The sequence below is a fragment of the Oncorhynchus nerka genome, linkage group LG14 (assembly GCF_034236695.1).
Source record: "Oncorhynchus nerka isolate Pitt River linkage group LG14, Oner_Uvic_2.0, whole genome shotgun sequence".
Taxonomy (NCBI): domain Eukaryota; kingdom Metazoa; phylum Chordata; class Actinopteri; order Salmoniformes; family Salmonidae; genus Oncorhynchus; species Oncorhynchus nerka.
This window is the reverse complement of record NC_088409.1, coordinates 63,213,719-63,235,996: the sequence shown is the minus strand read 5'-3', so window position 1 is coordinate 63,235,996 and position 22,278 is coordinate 63,213,719. Positions and strand designations below refer to the sequence as shown.

Below are 22,278 nucleotides of genomic sequence, written 5' to 3'. Positions count from 1 at the left end.
AGGGTGTTCACTAGGTTTTTCATCAGTTTGCAGCAACCTCCGGATAAGATTATCAGGACAACTCACAAATTGAAGGAGGCCTTCAGTGCAGTCTGCGCAGACCTCCATTCAGAATAGTGTGTATGGGCAATTCAACTTTATGGCACTCCAAAAACACTTTCATGCACTGTGAAACCATTTGGCCACTTGTTGACATTACAGTATTATGAAAAATAAATCAGACTTGGAAGATCTTTATTGGGTAATGTTCCCCATTTATTTGAATAGATTGTGATGGGAAGTGTGTCTGTGAGCCCCTTTGTGTCTGTGAGCCTGAGGATGAAAAAAGACAGTTTGGTCTCAGAGTAGACGTAATATAGTAAACTTAATTTCGGGACACTCAAATTAGTATGCCATGTTACCTTTGGTATAGTTACATAATAAAACAGATTGTTACATAAGGCAAAAACGAAAGTGGGGTGGATGGGTAGGCTTATAACCTGAACATCTATCAACCCAAAGGTTGTGATTTCAAATATCATCTCAGACAACTTTGACATTTTAGCTAATTAGCAACTTTTCAACAATTTACTACTTTTTAGCTACTTTGCAACCATTTAGCAAGTTAGCTAACCCTTCCCATAACCCTAACCTTAACCCTTTAACCTAACTCTTAAACTTAACCTTAACCCTAACCCCTAGCCTAGCTAACGTTAGCAAGCTAGCTAATGTTCGCCACCTAGCTAGAATTCGTAACATATCATACATTTTGCAAATGCGCTACATATTGTACATTTTCGCAAATTCGTAACACATTATACATTTGGAAATTCATAACATATAATATGATTTGTAATTTGTAACATATGAAATGGGTGATGGAAATCCATAAATTAATACATACCATACGAAACATAACATATCATACCAAACAGAGTGTCTCTGATTCACATACAGAATCATCTGATTCACATACAGAATAATACGAAATACTCTGAGACCAGGTTGCAGCAGAGGTCAAGTACTGTAGTACTGTTACATGATAAATAGGTATTTGTGGAAAATGAATGCACATGTGTGTCTGGGCACACTGCCTGTGTGGGCTGGCAGTGGAAGCACTCCATCTGCTCCTAGATTGTGAGGGATGAATTCTGTCTGTGCTCCTTTAAACCAGCAGCACAGCAGTGTTGTTGGGCATGGACACAGTGCCATGGCTGCTGCTTGGAGTGTTCACAGTGGTGCTACCTTGAGATTGGTCCCATGTGCTAGAGTTCTCAAGGTACTGGGACATAGTTCTCTGCAATCTCCAGGATGTACAGGTTACAGAGCCCCGAATTGTCCTCACTCTGCCTTGTCTCCATGACAACTATCCTGCAGGGGGTTATTAATGTGTTAATCAAAACAATATTTACTTGATTGTGTGTGTGAGTGTGTATCCCATGGAACTATACAGGCACACATACCGGTCTGAACCCACAAGACGGAAGGTCTTCTTGGGGTCTGTGATCTCCTGCAGTACGTATGGGCCCTCTCCTCTCCTCTGCCAGCCGTGACGCCACACAGCCAGCAGAGTGTTCTCAAAATACACTGAACCGGACAGACGGAGAGAATGTGCATTAGGCCCTCAGACAGACAGAGGGAGAGAATGTGCATTAGGTCCTCCGTCTCCCAATACCCCCCCCCCGCTCACACCCATCAAATCTCACAATGATTTATCATGATAACCATGCTCCTCTACTCCTCCCCTTCTTACCTACAGCTTCCACATCAAAAGTGAAAGTAGTCTCAGCTTGAATTATCCGGTGGCTCCTCTGCACCCCCTCCAGGTCCACAATATGTACTGAATCTATTCAAAGGCGAGAGAGGTACACACACATTAGCCCTTCCAACACATTTCATTTTCCTCATATAGATTGATAGAGACACTGTCATTCAGGGGTTAAAACAGACTTGGTCTGTAACTAGCCTACTCTTCCTGTGGATGGTGATGTTAACAACATGACTTACTCTCAATGAGCACCAGCAGAGTGTTACAGTCCAGCTGGTTCACCTGCACTGTGTCAGAACACCGGCTCTCTGGAACACAAACACACAGTTACAACACAACTGGAAGATTGGTCCAAACTAAGAACAAAGCTCACAATTCCATTGGACAGTATGTTCATAGAAACAAGCATGCTCTGGGATATGTTCAGTTCATAATACCTAAGCCAGTGTTGGTGAACCAAGAGGTGTTGGAGTTGAGGTTCATGTTGTCCAGTTGAATGGGCTGCTCAGGACTGGGACCCCTGTGTACCCCAATGCACACTAGAGGGTACTCCTGCTGCGGTGCCACCATCATCTCAAACACATGCAGGGGACTGGGCAGGGGGAAGTCAAAGTGCTGCAGGGGACAAATACACAGTCAGGGAAGTAGTCAGGGAAGTAGTCAGGGTCTGACAGCTGTGACAGTAGACGTGACTACAGGGTTGTCTCTAGTAGGGAGAAAACTATTTGAAACGGTGTGAAACAGTGAGCAATTATCTGAACTTATCCAATAAGATATTTTGCAAACTGTTTTGCTACGATGTGTCCTACTGAAGAACCCAGGAAGACAGTGGGCAGCAGGATGATGAGAAGGGATGCTGTGGGATCCTGTGTGTACTCACCTTGATGAGCATGAACTTATGCATGGGCTCGTACCACTGCAGGAGCACCACACTGGTCTCCAGGGCACAGCACAGGAACACACAGCCCTGCTGCACATTACTGGCTGCATGGAGCAGGGGGGGGGGACAGAAGAGGACCTCAGCATTCTAGTATAACAGTCATTTAGCAGACACATTGATCTAAATCAACGTTGACTTCAAACCCACTCGTGTTACAACTGAAGTTCAGTGACCAAACCGCCTGAACCCTTTAGTTATCAAGCTAAACAGAACTTCTCAACTTCTCTTTTCTCACCCACTGAGCAGGTCTTGCAGCCTTTGGTGTCCGGTATCTTACATGACACCGAAAACTTCCTGCAAATAAGAAAGAAAATGTATGTTGATACGTAATACTAACTACAGGGGGAGACATTGTTATAATCAACAACAAACACCAGGGAACAAATACCACCACTAGGAACGAAGCGGAAGGAAACGGGCTGAAACAGTGGTGGGACTACTACTGAACTTAATAAGAAATAAGAATAAGAAATGCTTGTTAGGCTTTTCTGTTGGGAAAGGCTTTGCTACGGTGTTCACTGATGAATAAGACACAGCACTAGCGTATGGCAATGAGTTGTAGGGTTACCTAGGCAATAGTCTGTGGGTTGGCAAGGCCACCATTCGCTGCTCCTTTCGGGCCTGCTCACACAGCTCCTTCAGTAAGTGAGAATGGAGCTGGGATGACTTACCTGTGGACGAAAACACACACACACACACACACACACACACATACATTTCAGTCTATTTATTTGACAGATGTTAGTATTGTAGAATGTCTATGACTTGCAGATCTCACCTGATATTGACATGAGGACATTACTAATGGTGTAAACCCAGCTGCACTTTCCTGGATAGAGCTGCAGGAGAGATTCGGGCAATGAGAACATTTCAATGGTTTTCAAGTTAGGTAGAGATTTCAAGCAATATCAAAGCAAAATGCAATAGTGCAGCTATAACATCCATTTTACTGAATTGTACAGTCATACTGTAGCATGAGCTTAATCTCTCAAACAATACGTTTAGCCTCACTGTAGCTCTGGTCCAGGGTCTTAGGACACGTTCAACACGGGACCAGATCTAGCCTCACTGTAGCTCTGGTCCAGGGTCTTAGGACACGTTCAACACGGGACCAGATCTAGCCTCACTGTAGCTCTGGTCCAGGGTCTTAGGACACGTTCAACACGGGACCAGATCTAGCCTCACTGTAGCTCTGGTCCAGCGGTCTGGTCCACGGGACCAGTCTTAGCTCTGGGCCACGGTCTTCAACACGGGACCAGATTTAGCCTCACTGTAGCTCTGGTCCAGGGTCTTAGGACACGTTCAACACGGGACCAGATCTAGCCTCACTGTAGCTCTGGTCCACGGTCTTAGCTCTGGACACGTTCAACACGGGACCAGATCTAGCCTCACTGTAGCTCTGGTCCACGGTCTTAGGACACGTTCAACACGGGACCAGATCTAGCCTCACTGTAGCTCTGGTCCAGGGTCTTAGGACACGTTCAACACGGGACCAGATCTAGCCTCACTGTAGCTCTGGTCCACGGTCTTAGGACACGTTCAACACGGGACCAGATCTAGCCTCACTGTAGCTCTGGTCCAGGGTCTTAGGACACGTTCAACACGGGACCAGATCTAGCCTCACTGTAGCTCTGGTCCAGGGTCTTAGGACACGTTCAACACGGGACCAGATCTAGCCTCACTGTAGCTCTGGTCCAGGGTCTTAGGACACGTTCAACACGGGACCAGATCTAGCATCACTGCAGACATAGAAAGACATTAGAGCAGATTCTCACCAGCTCCATGGTGGCCTCTGAGCTGTTCAGGTTGAGGGTGTAGATCCCCTCGTCTGCTCCCAGGATCAGGTGGTGGTCTTTAGTTGTCGGATGGTCCCACGACGTTGAACAATTCACTTTCAACGGACAGCCATGGAATACTTTCTTAAAGTACACCTAGAGACGAGGTGGAGAACAGGACCCCATATTCATAAACTGTTTCCGTGTAGGAGAGCTGATCTAGGATCAGTTACACCGTGTCCATATCATCAGAATCATTATGATAAACAAAACTAAACATATCCTAGATCAGTACTGCTAGTCTGAGACTCTTTATAAACATGGGCCCAGGAGTCACTCTCATTGTTCGTAGTGTGTGTATAGTGTTCCAGATAAAGGTGTGAGTACGTCTCAGTGCATCAATACAGAGTTACAGTAACTGTCGTAAGATGTAGAGCGACATACTCGTGAGACTGGTGGACAAACTTACTGGAGGTTTCTTCAGCACAGGGCTGGCACATTCAACTGGATCCTGCAACAGAAAACAGACACATACTCTAAACATGCATATTGGAATGAAATGCTGTTTTACTTCCTGGTCCCATCCATACCTGGGGAGGCTGTCTCCTTCTCCTGTCTTTCTTGGGGGGCAGCTCAGGTGGTTGGAGGTCCGCTGGTCTGTCTGTTATGTGTAATGGGAAGGAAACAGGGTCTACAGGGGACACAATCATGTTGTTACTGTACATTAGAGAGCATGGAGAAGATGTGCTTCAGGGTAAATGTCATAGGTCAAAGGTCATTCACTGTATATGGTACAGTATACAATTCAGAAGGGACAACAGGGCTATCAAATGAAGATCCTATAACGGTAACTGTAGGTAACAAATAGGGATAAGTTGTGGAGCTGACACTCACCGGAGTTGACGTTTCGCTGGGAGCGCGGACGGGGGACGGGGCGTGTGTGGGTGGCACTAGAGGTCCGGAGGAGGGGCGAGGGGGCGTAGAGGGAGTGAAGTGTCTGGCCACGTTTGTCCTCTCCTGTCACAATCTCCTCCGAACTGTGACAAACTTTGGGCTGTGTGGGCACAGTGGTGTAAAGTACTTAAGTAAAAATACTTTAAAGTACTATTTATGTAGTTTTTGGGGGGTATCTGTACAATACTTTACTATTTATATTTTGGCCAACTTTTACTTTTACTTCACTACATTCCTAAAAAACGTTTTACTCCATACATTTTACCTGACTCCCAAAAGTACTCGTTACATTTTGAATGCTTAGCAGGACAGGAAAATGGTCCAATTCACACACTTATCAAGAGAACAACCCTAGTCATCTCTACTGCCTCTGGTCTAGCGGACTCACTAAACACGAATTATTAGTTTGTAAATTATGCCTGAGTGTTAGAGTGTGCCCTTGGCTATCCGTAAATTTAAATAAAAAAAACATGAAAATGGTGCTGTGGTGTGCTTACTGTAAGGAATTTTGAATGATTTATACTTTTACGTTTGATACTTAAGTATATTTAACTTTTAGACTTTTACTGAAGTAGTATTTTAACGGATCACTTTTACTTGAGTCATTTTCTATTAAGGTATCTTTACTTTTACTCAAGTATGACAATGAGGTACTTTTTCCACCACTGCGTAGGAATATGAAGCACTGGAATTGTGGCTTTAATGAACATTATGCTGTAGGCTATGTCAACACCATATTCATAGACACATGGGATATGTAGAGGTAACGAATGGCCATAGGTTAGAAAATGTAGTGTTTGTTTACCTTAGGAGGGAGTGGGGGTGGGATGTCATCTCGTGGGATTGTTACACTGTTCAGGGAGAAACAGAAATAGTTCAGTGTTTCAGATTGTTGTTTTCATCCAAATCTTCGGATCTCTTTTTCCATGCAGCTCTTATATAGACGGTTCGGCTGACAATGTCACGAAAATGATGTGCGCATCAACGTGTCCAGAAGTTGGGCGTTGTTATCATTCTGAACGGTCAGCTAGCTAGCAACAATTACAAGAAGCTGCCATGTGGGGTATCGTTGGCGGCTCATTTCAGCTCTTTGTATCTTGTTATTGATACCATGTCTTGCTTTGAGGTGTTTTGACTGATGACATGTCCATGCTAATATCCAGTACAACAAAAAAATTGCAGTTTTGAAACTGCAATAAAAGTGCAGTTACTGCAGTAGACTGTGATATTTTGGACGCAGTAATTGCAGAATAACTGCAGTGTACTGCAGTTATACTGTACTGTAACTGCAGTTACACTACAAAAGAAAACAGTGTTATTTTGGACACAGTATTTGTAGCGTACTGCAGTTATACTGCACTCTGACCACAATCTTTTTTCCTAAGGGTTGGCAAAAATTCGCTAGCTAGCTAACCAACCAACTGCAACGAGGTATTTGGGAGACATCAAGTGCTCATTGTGCAACTGTATGTATGTTTTCAATAAACATTTGGAGACTAAAATATAGTTGACATGTTGTCAACATTCTATGCCAACCCTGTCTATTTTGTCCAATTTGTGTTTGTATTTATTAAGGAACCCCATTAGCTGCTGCTTTGTTACTCTTCCTGGGGTCCAGCAACATTAAGGCAGTTATATACCATTTAAAATATTACATTTCATAACACTGACTGGCAACAGAGGGCTGTCTTGACGTACAAGGAGTCGACTCCTAGTAGGGGGCTATAAATATATGTGCTTGTGTAATCATGTCTTTGCAGCTGTTTGACCCAGTGGGTGAATACACTTGCTTTGAGTTTTTTACTAGTTGTCTGTGAGTTTTTACTCTGTTTTTTTCAGAACATAACAGTTGGCGTTGTCGGCAGGATTCACCACGATTTACAGTCGAACTAGGGAGTCCGAATTAGTGAAACAGGAGCCGGCACCAAAAACAAGGTAGGCACAGTTCCCATACCTTTTACCATTCATTCTGACATCTTGGGAAGATGAGAGTCGTAGGCTGAACCAATTATAGGATACGGACCTAGAAAGCATGAGTTTATTCAGTAGGCTCATTGTGTAATGACCAGTCGTGAATATTTGATGTAGGGTAGGTTCCGTAAGGATAGGTCCCGAGTGGAGCTGGTTCTCCTCGAGATCCGTGGGTGACACTACAGTGTAGGGTAGGTTCCGTAAGGATAGGTCCCTAGTGGGGTTGTTCTCCTGCAAGATCCGTAGTTGGGACGAAAGTCCCAGCCGTGGTGGCCGTGAGGCCGTAGAGTGTGCGTGTGTATGGATAAATTGTCATGCTTGTGTACTAGTACGAAAGGTTGTAGAGAAGTAGCCCATCTAGAAGGACAAAGGACAGAAATGCATACCATGGAGAATAGGAGATATCTGAGAATATCTGTGCTGCTGAAACATTGTCAGTGAGTGGGAATGTGGATGGTGATAAAAGGTTGCCTATAAGTTCTGGATGAGAGCCCCATCCAAGATATTCAAACGTTGTTTGAACATGATTTGTGTGTCTTAGCAGTAGCAATAAGGAGAGAGGTTGGTTTATGCCCTATTGGGGCGGGGAACTGTGACAGATTATGCGGAAATAGGGAGACAATTGTGAATCATTTTGGTTATGTGTGTTGTCAACAACAGTGATATGTGAAGTGTGACATGTGTATAAGACAGTTGTTTGTCCCAGTATAATGAATAAACTTGGTTTGAGCTTTGTACTAGTTGTCTTTGAGTTTTTACTCCATTTGTTCAGAACCTAACCATGGTAAATGATGTTGAGCGAAGTCCATCCACTCCATCCCAACCGAGAAATACAGTACACTCAGAATTTAAAAAAAATTTGTCATAGGAGAACCCTTTGATGAACCCTTTTTGGTTCCACCTAGAACCCTTTACAAAAAGGGTTATCCATTGGGGAGAGCCAAAGAACCCTTTTGGAACCCTTCTTTCTAAGAGTGTACATCCGGAATGGTATTCACTAAAGTGTCTCAGAGTAGGAGTGCTAATCTAGGATCAGTTTTATCATAATGGATAAGAGAGGTGGTGCTGATCCATCAGCACTCCTACTTTGGGACTGTGTGACTATGGGCTCAGAAATACAGATGAGACTGAATGGGTGAAGTAAGTCTCAGTAGGCTTGCTTACCTTCTGGTGCAGACGGTCGGACTGTGGAAAGAAGATAGAGAGAAGGGAGAGAGGGTTGTCAAAACAGCTCAGCTAAATGTACAACTGAAGATATTTCAATAAACTAATGAATGAATAGTCAAGTGTGCATTGTGATTACATGTCCACGTCATCATAGTCATCATCTGAGTCCATGCATTGGTCTCTATGGGGAAGAGAGAAAGGGAAGGAGATCAACACAGTGCCAGATAAGATCGGTAGTCAATAGTGGTCTTCTCATTACCCATAGGATAATTTGTCCTGTAAGTGGAAGACTTGGAGATGACGGAGACATCAGCCAGTGTGTTATTGGTTTGCTGAGCAGTAATCCCCATACCTAATTAGGCTCTTGTCGCTGCCAGTGGATCCCAGTGTGTGCCACTGCACTGTAGACCGTACCTGAAGTACAGAAAGACAATGACAATATATCAACAACGTGCCGGCAAAACCCCCAAAAAAACATCATCAACGTCAACACCATCATCAACAACATATTACGGTCGTCATCCTCAACATCATCATCATCCCTAGCCTACCTCCTCCTTGGAGTCAACATGGGCCAGCATCCCTGTGGAATGCTGATCAATAAGATACGCAGGCCTACATTTGTATCCCCACTAGGAAGCACAATGGTACACAGGCATGGATACACCACAGGTACAGTGGTGTAAAGTATTAAGTATAAACTATCAAAAGAGAGAAAGTCACACACTCCCATGTATAATAAATTCCTTTATTTTGATAGTTTATAGTTTATTCGCCGTTAGCACCTCCACACAAACTATTATTCTGGGTGTGCGCTAGCTCGTGTTTTTTTATGCAATGTATTAAGTAAAAAAATACTTTAAAGTACTACTTAACTCGAGTAGTATTTTACTGGCTGACTTTCATTTTTACTTGAGTAACCTTCTATTAAGGTATCTTTACTCAAGTATGACAATTGAGTACTTTTTCCACCACTACCCACACACACTCATATACACTCATACACACACACACTTACCATTGCTTCTGGTGAGGCTATCTTTACTGGCTTCCTGGTGTAGAGCTGCTCCACTGATAACACACACACACACACACACACACACACACAAATCCAGTGATTAGTCGCACATCTATACAACAGTACATTTCCTGGACAGGTTCACAAAGGAAAATAATAATTATATATATATATATCTCTCACAGCTGATGTCAGAGTTGGTTCTCTCTGCCTGGTTGTGTCTGTTAATGGAGTAGATCCTTCTCAGGGAGCCGGGTACCACAACCTATAGGAGATATCACCATAAAGCCATGAGTACTGCATTCTTACATTTTACATGTCTTTAACAATGTGTGATCATGTTTATTGATATGTATTATTCATGTGTATTGTGTATACAAAGTATATTACTATATGATATTACAGTGTGTGTGTGTGTTTGATTGTGGAGGGTATGTGTGTGATGCTCTGACCTCCACGTCTTCCTCCTCAGATGGCAGCGAGGGCTTCAGTTTCTCGGGGTGACGCAGCTTCTCCAGCAGATCCAAGATCAAATCCTGTCTCAGACACGGCTGGGTCAGAAACAGGTGCTGCAGGAAGAGAGAGAAACAGAGAGAGATAGGGAGAGAAAGAAAGAGAGAGAGATAGGGGGGGGATATCAAGGAGAGAAAAAGGCGTACAGTGATTACAAGAGATGAATAGATGAGCCCAAGTTTCAACTTTATTTGTGGGCTAGTACATGAAGTCATAGGGCAGCCATCAATAGACACATACACTGAGTGTACATAGGCTGACCAGGTGAATCCAAGTGAAAGCTATGATCCCTTATTGATGTCAATTGTTAAATCCACTTCAATCAGAGTAGATGAAGGGGAGGAGACAGGTTAAAGAAGGATTTTTAGGCCTTGTGGCATGAACTGCAATGCTGCTGGGTTTTTCATGTTCAACAGTTTCCGGTGTGTTTCAGGAATGGCCCACCCCCCAAAGGACATGCAGCCAACTTCACACAACTGTGGGAAGCATTGGAGTCAACATGGGCCAGCATCCCTGTGGAACTCTTTCGACACCTTTCCCTAAATAATTGAGGCTGTTCTGAGCACAAAAAGGAGTGCAACTCAGTATCAATACCATATTCTTAATGTTTGGTATACTGAGTGTATACAATAGGCCTACTAGTGATTGACATTAGCAGCAGCACAAAAGTATAGCAAGCCAAAGTCACCTAATAAGTAAAGTGCTCAGTGCATTTTCAGATCATCTAGTCAACAATATATCAACAACGTGCCGGCAAAAACAAAAAAAACATCAACACCACCATCATCAACAACATATTACGGTCGTCATCCTCAACATCATCATCATCCCTAGCCTACCTCCTTCTCTTCCCTGTATTGAAAAGGGCAATGGCCATAAGGGTGAAGGAGTGCTTGGACCTGTTAGTCTTATCAGTGGGGGATCTAAACTGGGAGCCAGAGGGTAGGACCTGGAACTCATGTTGTAGGGGGTGGGAACAGTCAGACAGGATGGATTCTTCCTTTCTCACCCCTTCTCTGTTGTACAGGTCAGACAGACTACTCTGCTGCACTCCTGTGATCTTACTGCCCACTTTCACTATTGTAGCTAGTGCATTTGAAGAAAAGTGAGGGAAGGAGAAAGAGAACCGGTGGGTGAGTGAGTGAGATCGAGCAGAGAAGAGAGACATTCTCTGTGTTTCTTGAGGTTTACTCACCGTCAGCATCTTTGAGGCACTGGGTCTCTTCTTAGTGTTCCTGATCAGCATTGCCTTGACAAAGTTATAGAAAATCGAGGACCTAACATGAAAGTGGTGGAAGAAATAATGTTGTTTTAACCAACTGCATATTACAGACTGTAGATTAATTGACGGAATTAAAGAATACAGGTATCATTGCCACAGCCCAGGTGGATAGTAATGGTTTTACTGCATACCATTTGGCCTTTTCCTTTAGTTTAGGAGGTTGGTAGCCACTTTTGGACATGAGGAACAGCACCCTGAGAAAAGACAAGACTTTGATGTGAAGTTTGTGTGTCTGTCTGTCTGTCTGTGTGTGTGTTTTTGTGGGTGTGTGTCATCACAGGTCGACATTGTAATTAAGAATGAGTTCTTAATGGACTTATTTGTATAAATAAAGGTGAAATTAAACGTAAAAAAGTGGGTAAACGGCATGTGCGTAAACGTCAGGCATGAATGTACATACAACTGGAACATAAGGGGGTGTAGAAAGAGGAACGTCTTGATTCTTTCTGCGGGGAGTGTGAATGTAAGAAAGAATGTTGTGTGTGTGTGTGTGAGAGGAATGATTTGTGTGTGTGTGATTACCTTACCTTAGTGGGTGCACATCGAACAATGGGGGCTGCAGCTCAGCCAGCTCGATAGCAGTGATTCCTACAGACCACACGTCACACAGCTCATTGTAACCCCCCTTTATCGCCACGGCAGCCACCTCTGGCGCCATCCTGGAAGACACGGACAACCGCTACCATCAACATCAAGACCATCTGACATCAGATACAACCTCAAGAAGAGCCAAAGGGAGGGGACTCATTTGACCTTCAACCTCACCAGTAAGGAGTCCCGATGAAGGACATCCGCCGTGCCAGAGTAGCCGTGATCTGTGCCGAAATCCCAAAGTCCGCTAAACAGCCAGATAAATGCGTCACTTGTTTAATGTGAGGACAGAAAATGTATGATTTCGGTGTCATTATTTACTTCCTGATGAGTGTACTAGGGCTTCACAGTCACACACCTAGCTTCACCTCTCCAAGGTCATTCAGGAGGATGTTGGCACCCTGGACAACAGGAAGAAGAGACAAAAGCCATCATGACAGAGCAATGTGTACAGTATATGCTGTCTGGACAGCATGAAAACACAACAAACATTGCATCATAACTTAAAGCAAGCCTTGTCTCAGCCAGAACGGCCCTTAGCGACAGACTAGCGTCCTGTCTAGGAGGTGTACTAGTACATCAAGTTGACTCATGCTAATGAAACAGGAGATAGGCTCCTGCCCCCATGGGCCATTCATAACCGTTATAGAGGCATGACTCATCCCAGCAGATTAGGGAGTCAAACCTGGTCATTTCACCTTTATGTCTCTGTGAATCTTCTTCTGGCCATGTAAGTAATCCAGACCCTGCAGGTAGACAGTTAGTACACTGTTATGTGTTGATATCAAAGCTGGAGATATCAAAACTATTACCTAAAACAGCCAGGTGACATGTTATCCATGCTATATTGTAATGTGTGATATGAGTGGTCTAACCTGCAACATCTCCCTGCAGACAAATGCAATCTGAAGCTCAGAGAGAGGTCCGGTCACTAGAGGGAGAGAAGAGAGGGTGTGAAGTAGGACACTGTTTTATAAACTCTGTTACAGTTGTAGATCGTAATCTGCTCCAGTTCACACAAACACCCACACACATTATTATGGAGGACAATGTGACAAATGTCATAAGAAGCACAGCAGTCGATAATGATGAGTAACTTATGATCACTCAAATTAAATCTATGAAAATCGGCGAATGCAGAAGATGTTTTTTGGGCGGAGGGGTTTTTTCAGCGTAATGGTAAATGGTGATACACTCTTAGAAAAAAAGTGTTCCAAAAGGGATCTTCGGCTGTCCTCATAGGATACCCCTTTTTGGTTCCATGTAGAACTCTCTGTAGAAAGGGTTCTACATGGAGCCCAAAATAGTCTTCAAAAGGTCCTCCTACGGGGACAGCTGAAGAACCCTTTTAGGTTATAGATAGCACTTTTTTTTTACAAGAGTGTAGGTGACCTTTAAGAGTGTTGCTGTGTTTGAACTTTGTGCACGTCCTAACGTGACAAAACTTCCTGCCAGAGGTACTTCACAGAGTAAACCCTGCTGGTTGTGAGACTGATCTGTAGTCAAAGCCTGATCAAACAGCTTTATGTCTCTTTCATCCACACATACTGTGGATCACCTCTCACCTTCTGTTAGTCTAACAATTTCACCTTCCTCCTCAGAGTTTTCTCAGTTAATACATCACAAATCAACCTAAACTGACACACACACACACACCATGGTAGACATCCTGGAGAGAGCCTCCTCCACAGAACTCCATGCAGATCGACAGCGTGTTGGCCCTGGAAACACACACGCATGTCACACACACACATCTGTCATATTAAAGGTTTATACTCCCAGTAACTTTATCATGATCACAACTGATAATATTCCCAGTTAGTCTGTATCATCCCATTCCAACTAGAGTATGATATGTGGCTGTGTGTGGCAGGGCCTGCTCAGTGCCCACTCACCGTATATAGCTGCCATAGTAGGCCACAATGTTGCGGTGCTTGCAGCTCTTCACTATGACGATCTCCTGCTGGATTACCGAGAAGTCCTCCTCTGTGTGGGAAAATGTCATATCATTTTATATCATGTTCCACACTGCAATGTATATGGATGCCAGATGATGTCACAATATAGCACCACAACATCATCTTGGTTTGTAACCAATTCTTTTTGTGGAACGGTAACATTTACCTCGGAAATCTGATACCAATGTGGATTGAAAGGTTTGTTTCTTTCAGACCTGGATTCAAATACTACTTGAAATCATTTCAAATACTATATTTGTGCTCAATTAAGCTTGCCTGTTGTAATGGAACCAATATAAATGTCTAGAATGACCAAACTCCACCCACCTGGTACTCCAGACAGGTTAAAGCAAACGCTCCAAGTATTTGAAAGATATGAAATAGTATTTGAACCAATGATGTATGTAAACCCTGGATTGCTGATGCTATGTATTGGCCATTGAGAGGCTTCGAAGCCACCGGTCGGCTATCTTGGCACTCCCCAGTAGGTGCTGTCCTCCATAGGAATGAATGGAATTCTACAGTATTTCAATTAAATGTTTCAAGGATAAAATTACATGTATTTAAGTATTTTTTTGTTGTTGTAGTGGGGACAGTAACATTAGTAATCTCAAAAAAATCATACTTTAAAGATAAATAAGATATATAGATATTTTTTTATTTGTATGTTTAGCTCACATAATATAATTGAAAGTATGCATTAAGGTGTCTGTAATAGAATAAACATGGTAAAATGAATATAGACATTAATAAATGCATTTCTATAGATTCCAAAACATTTTTTACAATGGTGGAGGAGTACCAAGATGGAGGCATGGTGGCTTCAACACAGCGCCCCCTATCAGTCATCTAGTGTATATATAAATAATTGATTTGAGCCCATGTGTGGTCTCCAGTATCTGTAGTAATAGAGGGGGGTTATTTTACCTGGCTCCATCTTGATGACCTTGATGGCCGCCAGCTCCCCGTTCTGCTTGTTCCGAGCCTGAGTAACAGACAGCTGCATCAGTCAGTGGACTTGTTATGGAAGGGGAGTATAACCTGATTCACTGACCTCAGGACAGATCATGTTGCGTCTATGAGTTTATGCGACAATTACTTTCCATTGAAAAACTGTTCATTATCTGTTGAGAGTTGATATGGTGTAGCTTTTCTGTGGCGTTCACTGTTTTGTTTACTGTGCTAAAAATATCTGTGGTCCGCTGTGAGGAAACACCTAACAGGACAGTCCAGACTGTCCTATTTACTTCAGCATTGCCCAATCACACACCCGACATACACTAGAGAACACCAATGAGAGACCCTGTTTGATGGTTGACACAACAACACTAAACATACAGTTGAAGTCAGAAGTTTACATACACCTTAGCCAAATACATTTAAACTCATTTTTTCATAATTATTGACATTTAATCGTAGTAAAAATGCCCTGTCTTAGGTCAGTTAGGATCACCACAGCTTTTATTTCTTTCATCACATTTTCAGTGGGTCAGAAGTTTACATACACTCAATTAGTATTTGGGAGCATTGCCTTTAAATTGTTTAACTTGGGTCAAAAGTTTTGGGTAACCTTCAACAAGCTTCCCACAATAGGTTTGGTGAATTTTGACCCATTCCTCCTGACAGAGCTGGTGTAACTGAGTCAGGTTTGTAGGCCTCCTTGCTCGCACACACTTTTTCAGTTCTGCCCACAAATGTTCTATAGGATTGAGGTCAGGGCTTAGTGATTGCCACTCCAATACCTTGACTTTGTTGTCCTTAAGCCATTTTGCCACAACAAATGGGAATATCCATTTGCAACCAAGCTTCAACTTCCTGACTGATGTCTTGAGATGTTGCTTCAATATATCCACATGATTTTCCCACCTCATGATGCCATCTATTTTGTGAAGTGCATCAGTCCCTCCTGCAGCAAAGCACCCCCACAACATGATGTTGCCACCCCCGTGCTTCACGGTTGGGGTGGTGTTATTTGGCTTGCAAGCCGCCCCCTTTTTCCTCCAAACATAACGATGGTCATTATGGCCAAACAGTTCTATTTTGGTTTCATCAGACCAGAGGACATTTCTGCAAAAAGTACAATCTTTGTCCCCATGTGCAGTTGCAAATCATAGTCTGGCTTTTTTATGGTGGTTTTGGAGCAGGGGCTTCTTCCTTGCTGAGCGGCCTTTTAGGTTATGTCGATATAGGACTCGTTTTACTGTGGATATAGATACTTCTGTACCTGTTTCCTCCAGCATCTTCACAAGATCCTTTGCTGTTGTTCTGGGATTGATTTGCACTTTTCACACCAAAGTACGTTCATCTCTAGGAGACAGAATGCGTCTCCTTCCTGAGCGGTATGATGGCTGCGTGGTCCCATGGTGTTTATACTTGCGTACTATTGTTTGTACAGATGAACGTGGTACCTTCATGCGATTTGGAAATTGATCACAAGGATGAACCAGACTTGTGGAGGTCTACAGTTTTTTTCTGAGGTCTTGGCTGATTTCTTTTGATTTTCCCATTTAGGTCAAGCAAAGAGGCACTGAGTTTGAAGGTAGGCCTTGAAATAAATCCACAGGTACACCTCCAATTGACTCAAATTATGTCAATTAGCCTATCAGAAGCTTCTGAAGCCATGACATCATTTTCTGGATTTTTCCAAGCTGTTTAAAAGGCACAGTCAACGTAGTGTATGTAAAATTCGGACCCACTGGAATTGTGATACAGTGAATTATAAGTAAAATAACAAGTTTTAATGACTCCAACCTAAGTGTATGTAAACTTCCGACTTCAACTGAAGCCCCTGGGTGTGCACAGTGGAAAGTAGGCAGACAATAGGGCGGGGTTAGCTGGCGGGGGGCTGGGTTGAGTGGAGAGAGATGGTCACTGAAGGAAAGCCACAAAACAAACAGTGCTCCTCTCACAGACCACTGGAAACATTGTGATCGAAGTCAGGCCGTTTCCATGGTGACGTCACTGACATTATTGACAGATTGACACCACACAGATGCAGACACTCACCAGCTCTTATACTCATAGAGGATAAATGTCTGAAGAAGCACAGCAGTCGATAATGATGAATGACTTATGATCCCTCAAATTAAATCTATAAAAATAGGCGAATGCAGAAGATGTTTTGGGCGGAGGAGTTTGTGTGTGTGTGTGTGTGTGTATAGGTTAGGTTGATTTGTGATTTCTCTTTAACTGGGAAAACTTTGGGAAAGAGTAAGGGAGAAAGAATTCAGCCAAACAAAAAGTAAGAGGTCATCTACAGTTCTACTTTGTGAAGTACCACTGAGAGGAAGTTATGTTATGAGTTCAAAAAATTAAAACACAGGGACACTCTTAAAGGTCACGTGTCACCATTTACCATTACAGTGTAACCTCGTGGGGACATACAATTCAGTCCCATTCAAAATCCTATTTTCATTAACCCCTAACATTAACCTTAAGCCTAACCCTAACCCAAAAAAAATAACCCTAGCTCCTAACTCTAAAACTAACCCTAAACCTAATTCTAACACTAATTCTAACGTTAACCCTCAACTTCCTAGAAATAGCATTTGACCTTGTGGGGACCAACAAAATGTCCCCAGTTGGTTCAATTTGTTTTGTTTACTATTCTTGTGGGGACTTCTAGTCTAGTTAAACACGTCCACACAGACACACACACACACACACAGACACACTATTTCTTGTGAAGTGTAGATACTATAAATACCAATGACTCTCTCACTTCTTTATTTCCACTTTCTGGCCTGTTGTCAAAGATTGCACCTGGCACAGCATGTCAGTGCATTTGATTGGAAACTCAACCTTATCCTGTCCTTTTTAGTTTGGTACATGACGAGTCAATGCATTTGAGCCTGCGGGATAAATTCTATTGCATCAAGAACTTGAGATTGTGTAAGTAGTTCTTCTGAATGTCACATCAGTAGGATACCTGCTTACAAACAAAACAAGTCTACTTCCATAGAGGGTAAATCCATTTGAACTGAACCACTTTTTGAAAGTATCCATACATGTTTGCCCGTGGAAGTGGTCAGAAAGATACTTTTTGGACCTGAATTCCAAAACATTCAGGAGATAGAGGTGCTCAAATTTGGCATACCCCACCATACTATGAGTCATCCATGTCTTCATCACTGGAAAAGGTAAACGGTGGAATTTGATGTAATTTAAAAGCTTACTAACAAGGTTGTCAAACTATTTTAGAACTTCTTGGAAAATATTTTTGAAATGAAGATTATGACATAAATTTTCATTTAGTGTCAATTATCGAAAAACACATGAACTCAGATTTGTTTCATATTTCCATATGTAGTAGCTAAAACCCTACCATACATCATCTGAGGTTTTTTTGTTGATCCCACCATCGGTTGAGAAACAACATGCTCTTGAATACAGGGTGGGTATCATTTCAATCATTGAAAAAATGTTTCATAGAATGGACCTACCCCTTCAGACCACTGCAATTTAGCTGGTACACCATTGACATTTAAATAGAATTTACATTTCTACTTCTAATTACTACCACAAAGATGGCCGCTGGTCCACCCATGGTCGAATGTCAACTTAAATGTCTATTCTATCATCTATATTTCTAGGATTTCAATACTTTCCTATGGAGGATTGACGTAAGTATATATATATATTTAAAAAACGGTATTCTATGATGTGTGGACCTCCAACCATCTTTGTGGTACCATTTGAAAGTAGACATTTTTATTTGATTCCCATTTTAGTACATTTATCAGCCAAAACTTGACACCTACCCTGTATTCAGGAGCATGTTGTGCCTCAACTGATGGCGGGCACAACACAAACACCTCAGATGATGTTAAACAGGGTCTAAGCTACAACATATGCAAATATGAGAAGAAAAAAAAGATTTACATGTTTTTTTAGATCATTTACATTTAAGGTTATCAAAATATTAAATTGTTATAAAAACAGTTTTTTTTTCAAGGAATTACAAAACCGTTGACAACCCTGTTCATAAGCTTTTAAATAAAATAAATCTCAACTGTTTATCTTTTCCAGTGATCACTGTCTCATGGTATGGTGGGGTATACAAAATAGGTCAACTTTGAGCACCTTTATTCTTGAATGTTTTGGCATTCAGGTCCAAAAAGTCACTTTTATGACGACTTCTACAATGGGCAAATACTGCATGTATGGAAGGTTTAGTTCAAGTCAAAAGGGGTGCTATTAAAAAGTGATTGAATTCAAATGGATTTAACCTAGATAGAGGATAGGAGTTGAAGTTGAAAAAAGAGTCTTAGCTAAATGTGTACCCAAAAAAGTATTCTGCTTTCATAGAACAGTGTGCCGAAGCAGAAGTACAAAGTTACAAACGCATAAAACCCCACAGCTCTTTCAATTACTGAGCTTCATGTTGTAGCCCAGCAAGAACAACTTGCCACGATAATGAACATATGAGACATTGACAAACATTGGCAGAAGTCCAGGTATTTTTCTGGTGTTTATTTTTGTTTCCTTGACCGCCCCCACCTCAACCCCTCCAAACACTTAACGTAGACAGCATGCAAACCAAACATGTTCTTCCTCTTCCCCACATGCTAGTTAAATAAAGGTACAATTTTTTAAAATACAAAAATGCTCACTCAAGGCTGGCCTGTTTCCTTGACACTGTGGGTAAGCAAAGTGCCGCAGCTGCAGGTCTCCATCAGTGTTCTGTCTGCTTGTTGAATCAACACACAGGCCTTAGAGAGTGGATAAGTGTGTGTGTGTGTCGGCTTGTGTGTATGTGCCTGTGGGTGAGTGTATGATTGTGAAAGCCCTTGTGGCTTCAGTGCTTTGAATGTGTATTTATTCACTTTGCAGAAAAAAAAACTGTTTGCAGACATTGCTACCATAAGTTGTTGAAAAAATGCAAAGTACTGTGAAAATAGAGCAGAATCTATCGATGGCCTCCGTTTCTCTCTGGAGAGGAAGTGAGCTCCATATCCCTCAGACTTTGCATCAGTCAGGTGTACAGTGGGCAAGCTCCTGAACACAGCAGCTGGCATACTCTGCCTATGCTCGTTCAGTAAGGCCACTCATGATATTGTAAAATCTTTGTCATTTTTCTACAATACCATTATTGACATTGTAGAGTGTATCAGGATCCTGGAAAGGGGTATACATTCCACATAAGATACACAATTTGCACCAAATGTTCCTATACTGTAGCATTAGCGTCCAGCACAGAGAAGGCACGTAGCAACTGAATGAAATGATCATGGCTGGTGCTGAATAGCACACTCATCATGTGGTGTTCAAACAGGTGCAAAGCACACTGCATTTCTGCAAAGTTCTGTGACCGGCGACAATATGACTTTCTCAAGAAATAGAATGTGTCCTTGCAACTTGTAGAAAACAAGTGTTACTGCAGGATACAGTTTGATATTGCCTCCCAACATCCATGCATATCAATGATTAAGCTTCTGTATTTGTTTTAATGGATGTGATGTTCCAACTCACTTACTGGTCACATCCTTTATGCACCTATCCTGATTCAAGGTTAACACATTGTGTATCTAATGTGTCTTTAGGACGGTGAATTCTCCAGAGCAGTGACAGTTTGTCTTGTTCCAACACAGTTACTGACTGAGAAGACATTCTGCCCATGAACAAAACTGCTACATACAAAGCCACAGTGTAACTGGCTGGGGTTGAGCTGTGAGAGGTAAACACAACTGACCTCATGGTAAGAGTATAGGACTTAGTTACCTGAAGAAAGACAACAGATCAACCTCTTTTCCCTGGTGAGCTATGAGCCAATCTTTCACTATTTGAGGAAACAGAACTGAGATAAAGCAAGAGTGATTCAAGTGTGCTTTAATGCTTTAATGTAATACACTTTTAGGTAATACAAAGGGCCATATTCATTAACCATAAGGGAAAGATGAAGAGACAAAGGAAACCTGTATATGAAAAAAGTTCATCTAAAATCTATTTTTCTAAAACCACTTAACAGGATTTACAAAAAAACAAAGTCTAAATTCCCTGAGAATGTGAATGAAATAATCCAACAAGGTTAATTTACTTGAGACATGATTTAGGCCTACATGAAATCAAACCATTGCCTGCCCCCACAAATACAATCTTAACTGGAAAATGTTACTGTTAATCAGACTATTGACATTCGAAACACAGGCCACCATTAGAAGCATGACAAAAAAAAGTTAAAAGCACAACAACAAGGTAGCATGAAACTCTCTGAAAATGTCCTGGCTGTGAGTTGTTTTAATCTCTGACCTTGTAAACTTCGCCATAGGTGCCTCCACCGACCCGGAGCAGAATCTCAAAGTCCTCCTGGGGATTCCGGGTGGAGATGTCCAGTGCAGCCCGGTTCTGGGAGTCCATTACTCCTGGGGCATGGCACAAACACACACACACACAGACGCAAACTCCCTCCAATGACTGCTGTTCCTGCTGAGGCGAACAAACACCACACCACACTCTCTCTCACCTTCCTTCTTCACTCACCAGTTAAACCCCCCTCCCTCTGGTCTCTTTCTTCTCTCTCTGTTGCATGCTCGGTGAAGCTCATTTACATTTACTCTGGTTTTATTTCCTGTTGGGTGTATGTCTGTGAAGGTATGAGTGTATGAAAGAGAGAGAGACAGAGAGAGAGAGAGAGAGAGAGGGAATGAGACTTAGTTTCACCATTGGCTTTTTTACATTATTTGTGTGTGTGTGTGTGTGTGTGTGTGCGTGCGTGCGTGCAGCTGCGCTACTCGGTTTTCTGTGTGGGTTCTTTCTTGTCACTTGGGCAAGCCTGCAGAGGTGTGAGCTACACATCTGCAACACTGCTCTCGTTTGGAGCCATTTATAATGGCCTGACTTCCTGTAGAGCAACAGTAGCATGTCGATACACATGAGAAACAAGAACAGTGTTAAACATTAAACCATTATTTGCCATGCTTCAGAGTGGTAGCGTTCATTCTCTAAAATATTACATTCCAATGAGGAAACTTGAAAAAAACATTCTGACGCATACTTAATTGATTGAATTCTCTGACTACCAAAGGACATAAGTCAAAGGCATCACATTGCTCCAGTATTGGTGATAAGAAATTAGTAAGAAATCAAAAGCGAGAAAACCTTTTCTGGACCTGCTGAGAGCACTAAAAACATTGTACAATAATATGCATATACTGTTGTTAGAATGACAGCAGGCTATATCGCATAATATTGTCAAATCAAATGTTGTCACATGCGCCAAATACAACGGGTGTAGACTTGACCGTGAAATGCTTACGAGCCCTCCCCAACTATGCAGAGTTAAAAATCATAATAATTAACACAAGAGGAATAAAATACACAAGAATGGAGCTATATACAGGAAGTATCAGTACCAGATCACTGT

General features: G+C 42.2%; 1 protein-coding gene across 3 annotated transcripts; it reads right to left on the bottom strand.

Moving 5' to 3' along the window:
• Window positions 1-229: 229 nt before the first annotated feature.
• On the bottom strand, window positions 230-21,438 carry LOC115141659 (mitogen-activated protein kinase kinase kinase kinase 5-like). 3 transcript variants are annotated; one of them, XM_029680734.2, is made up of 32 exons: window positions 21,165-21,438; window positions 14,844-14,901; window positions 13,854-13,944; window positions 13,615-13,679; window positions 12,834-12,889; window positions 12,657-12,704; window positions 12,317-12,359; window positions 12,133-12,205; window positions 11,895-12,026; window positions 11,499-11,561; window positions 11,281-11,362; window positions 10,025-10,141; window positions 9,756-9,837; window positions 9,573-9,625; window positions 8,907-8,968; window positions 8,691-8,735; window positions 8,552-8,572; window positions 6,222-6,267; window positions 5,357-5,516; window positions 5,053-5,153; window positions 4,932-4,973; window positions 4,463-4,618; window positions 3,466-3,526; window positions 3,256-3,358; window positions 2,923-2,981; window positions 2,628-2,731; window positions 2,185-2,362; window positions 1,987-2,055; window positions 1,733-1,825; window positions 1,443-1,566; window positions 1,225-1,350; window positions 230-312 (listed from the first exon to the last, which is right to left on the bottom strand). In XM_029680734.2, the coding sequence occupies exons 1-31, from the start codon at window positions 21,270-21,272 to the stop codon at window positions 1,254-1,256; spliced, it is 2,592 nt and encodes an 863-aa protein (XP_029536594.1). In that variant the 5' UTR covers window positions 21,273-21,438; the 3' UTR covers window positions 230-312; window positions 1,225-1,253. The 3 variants fall into 3 exon arrangements, with proteins under 3 accessions (XP_029536594.1, XP_029536593.1, XP_029536595.1); XM_029680733.2 differs by having other exon boundaries at window positions 230-1,350; window positions 21,165-21,435; XM_029680735.2 differs by lacking the exon at window positions 21,165-21,438 and adding an exon at window positions 19,529-19,990 and having other exon boundaries at window positions 230-1,350.
• Window positions 21,439-22,278: the final 840 nt, after the last annotated feature.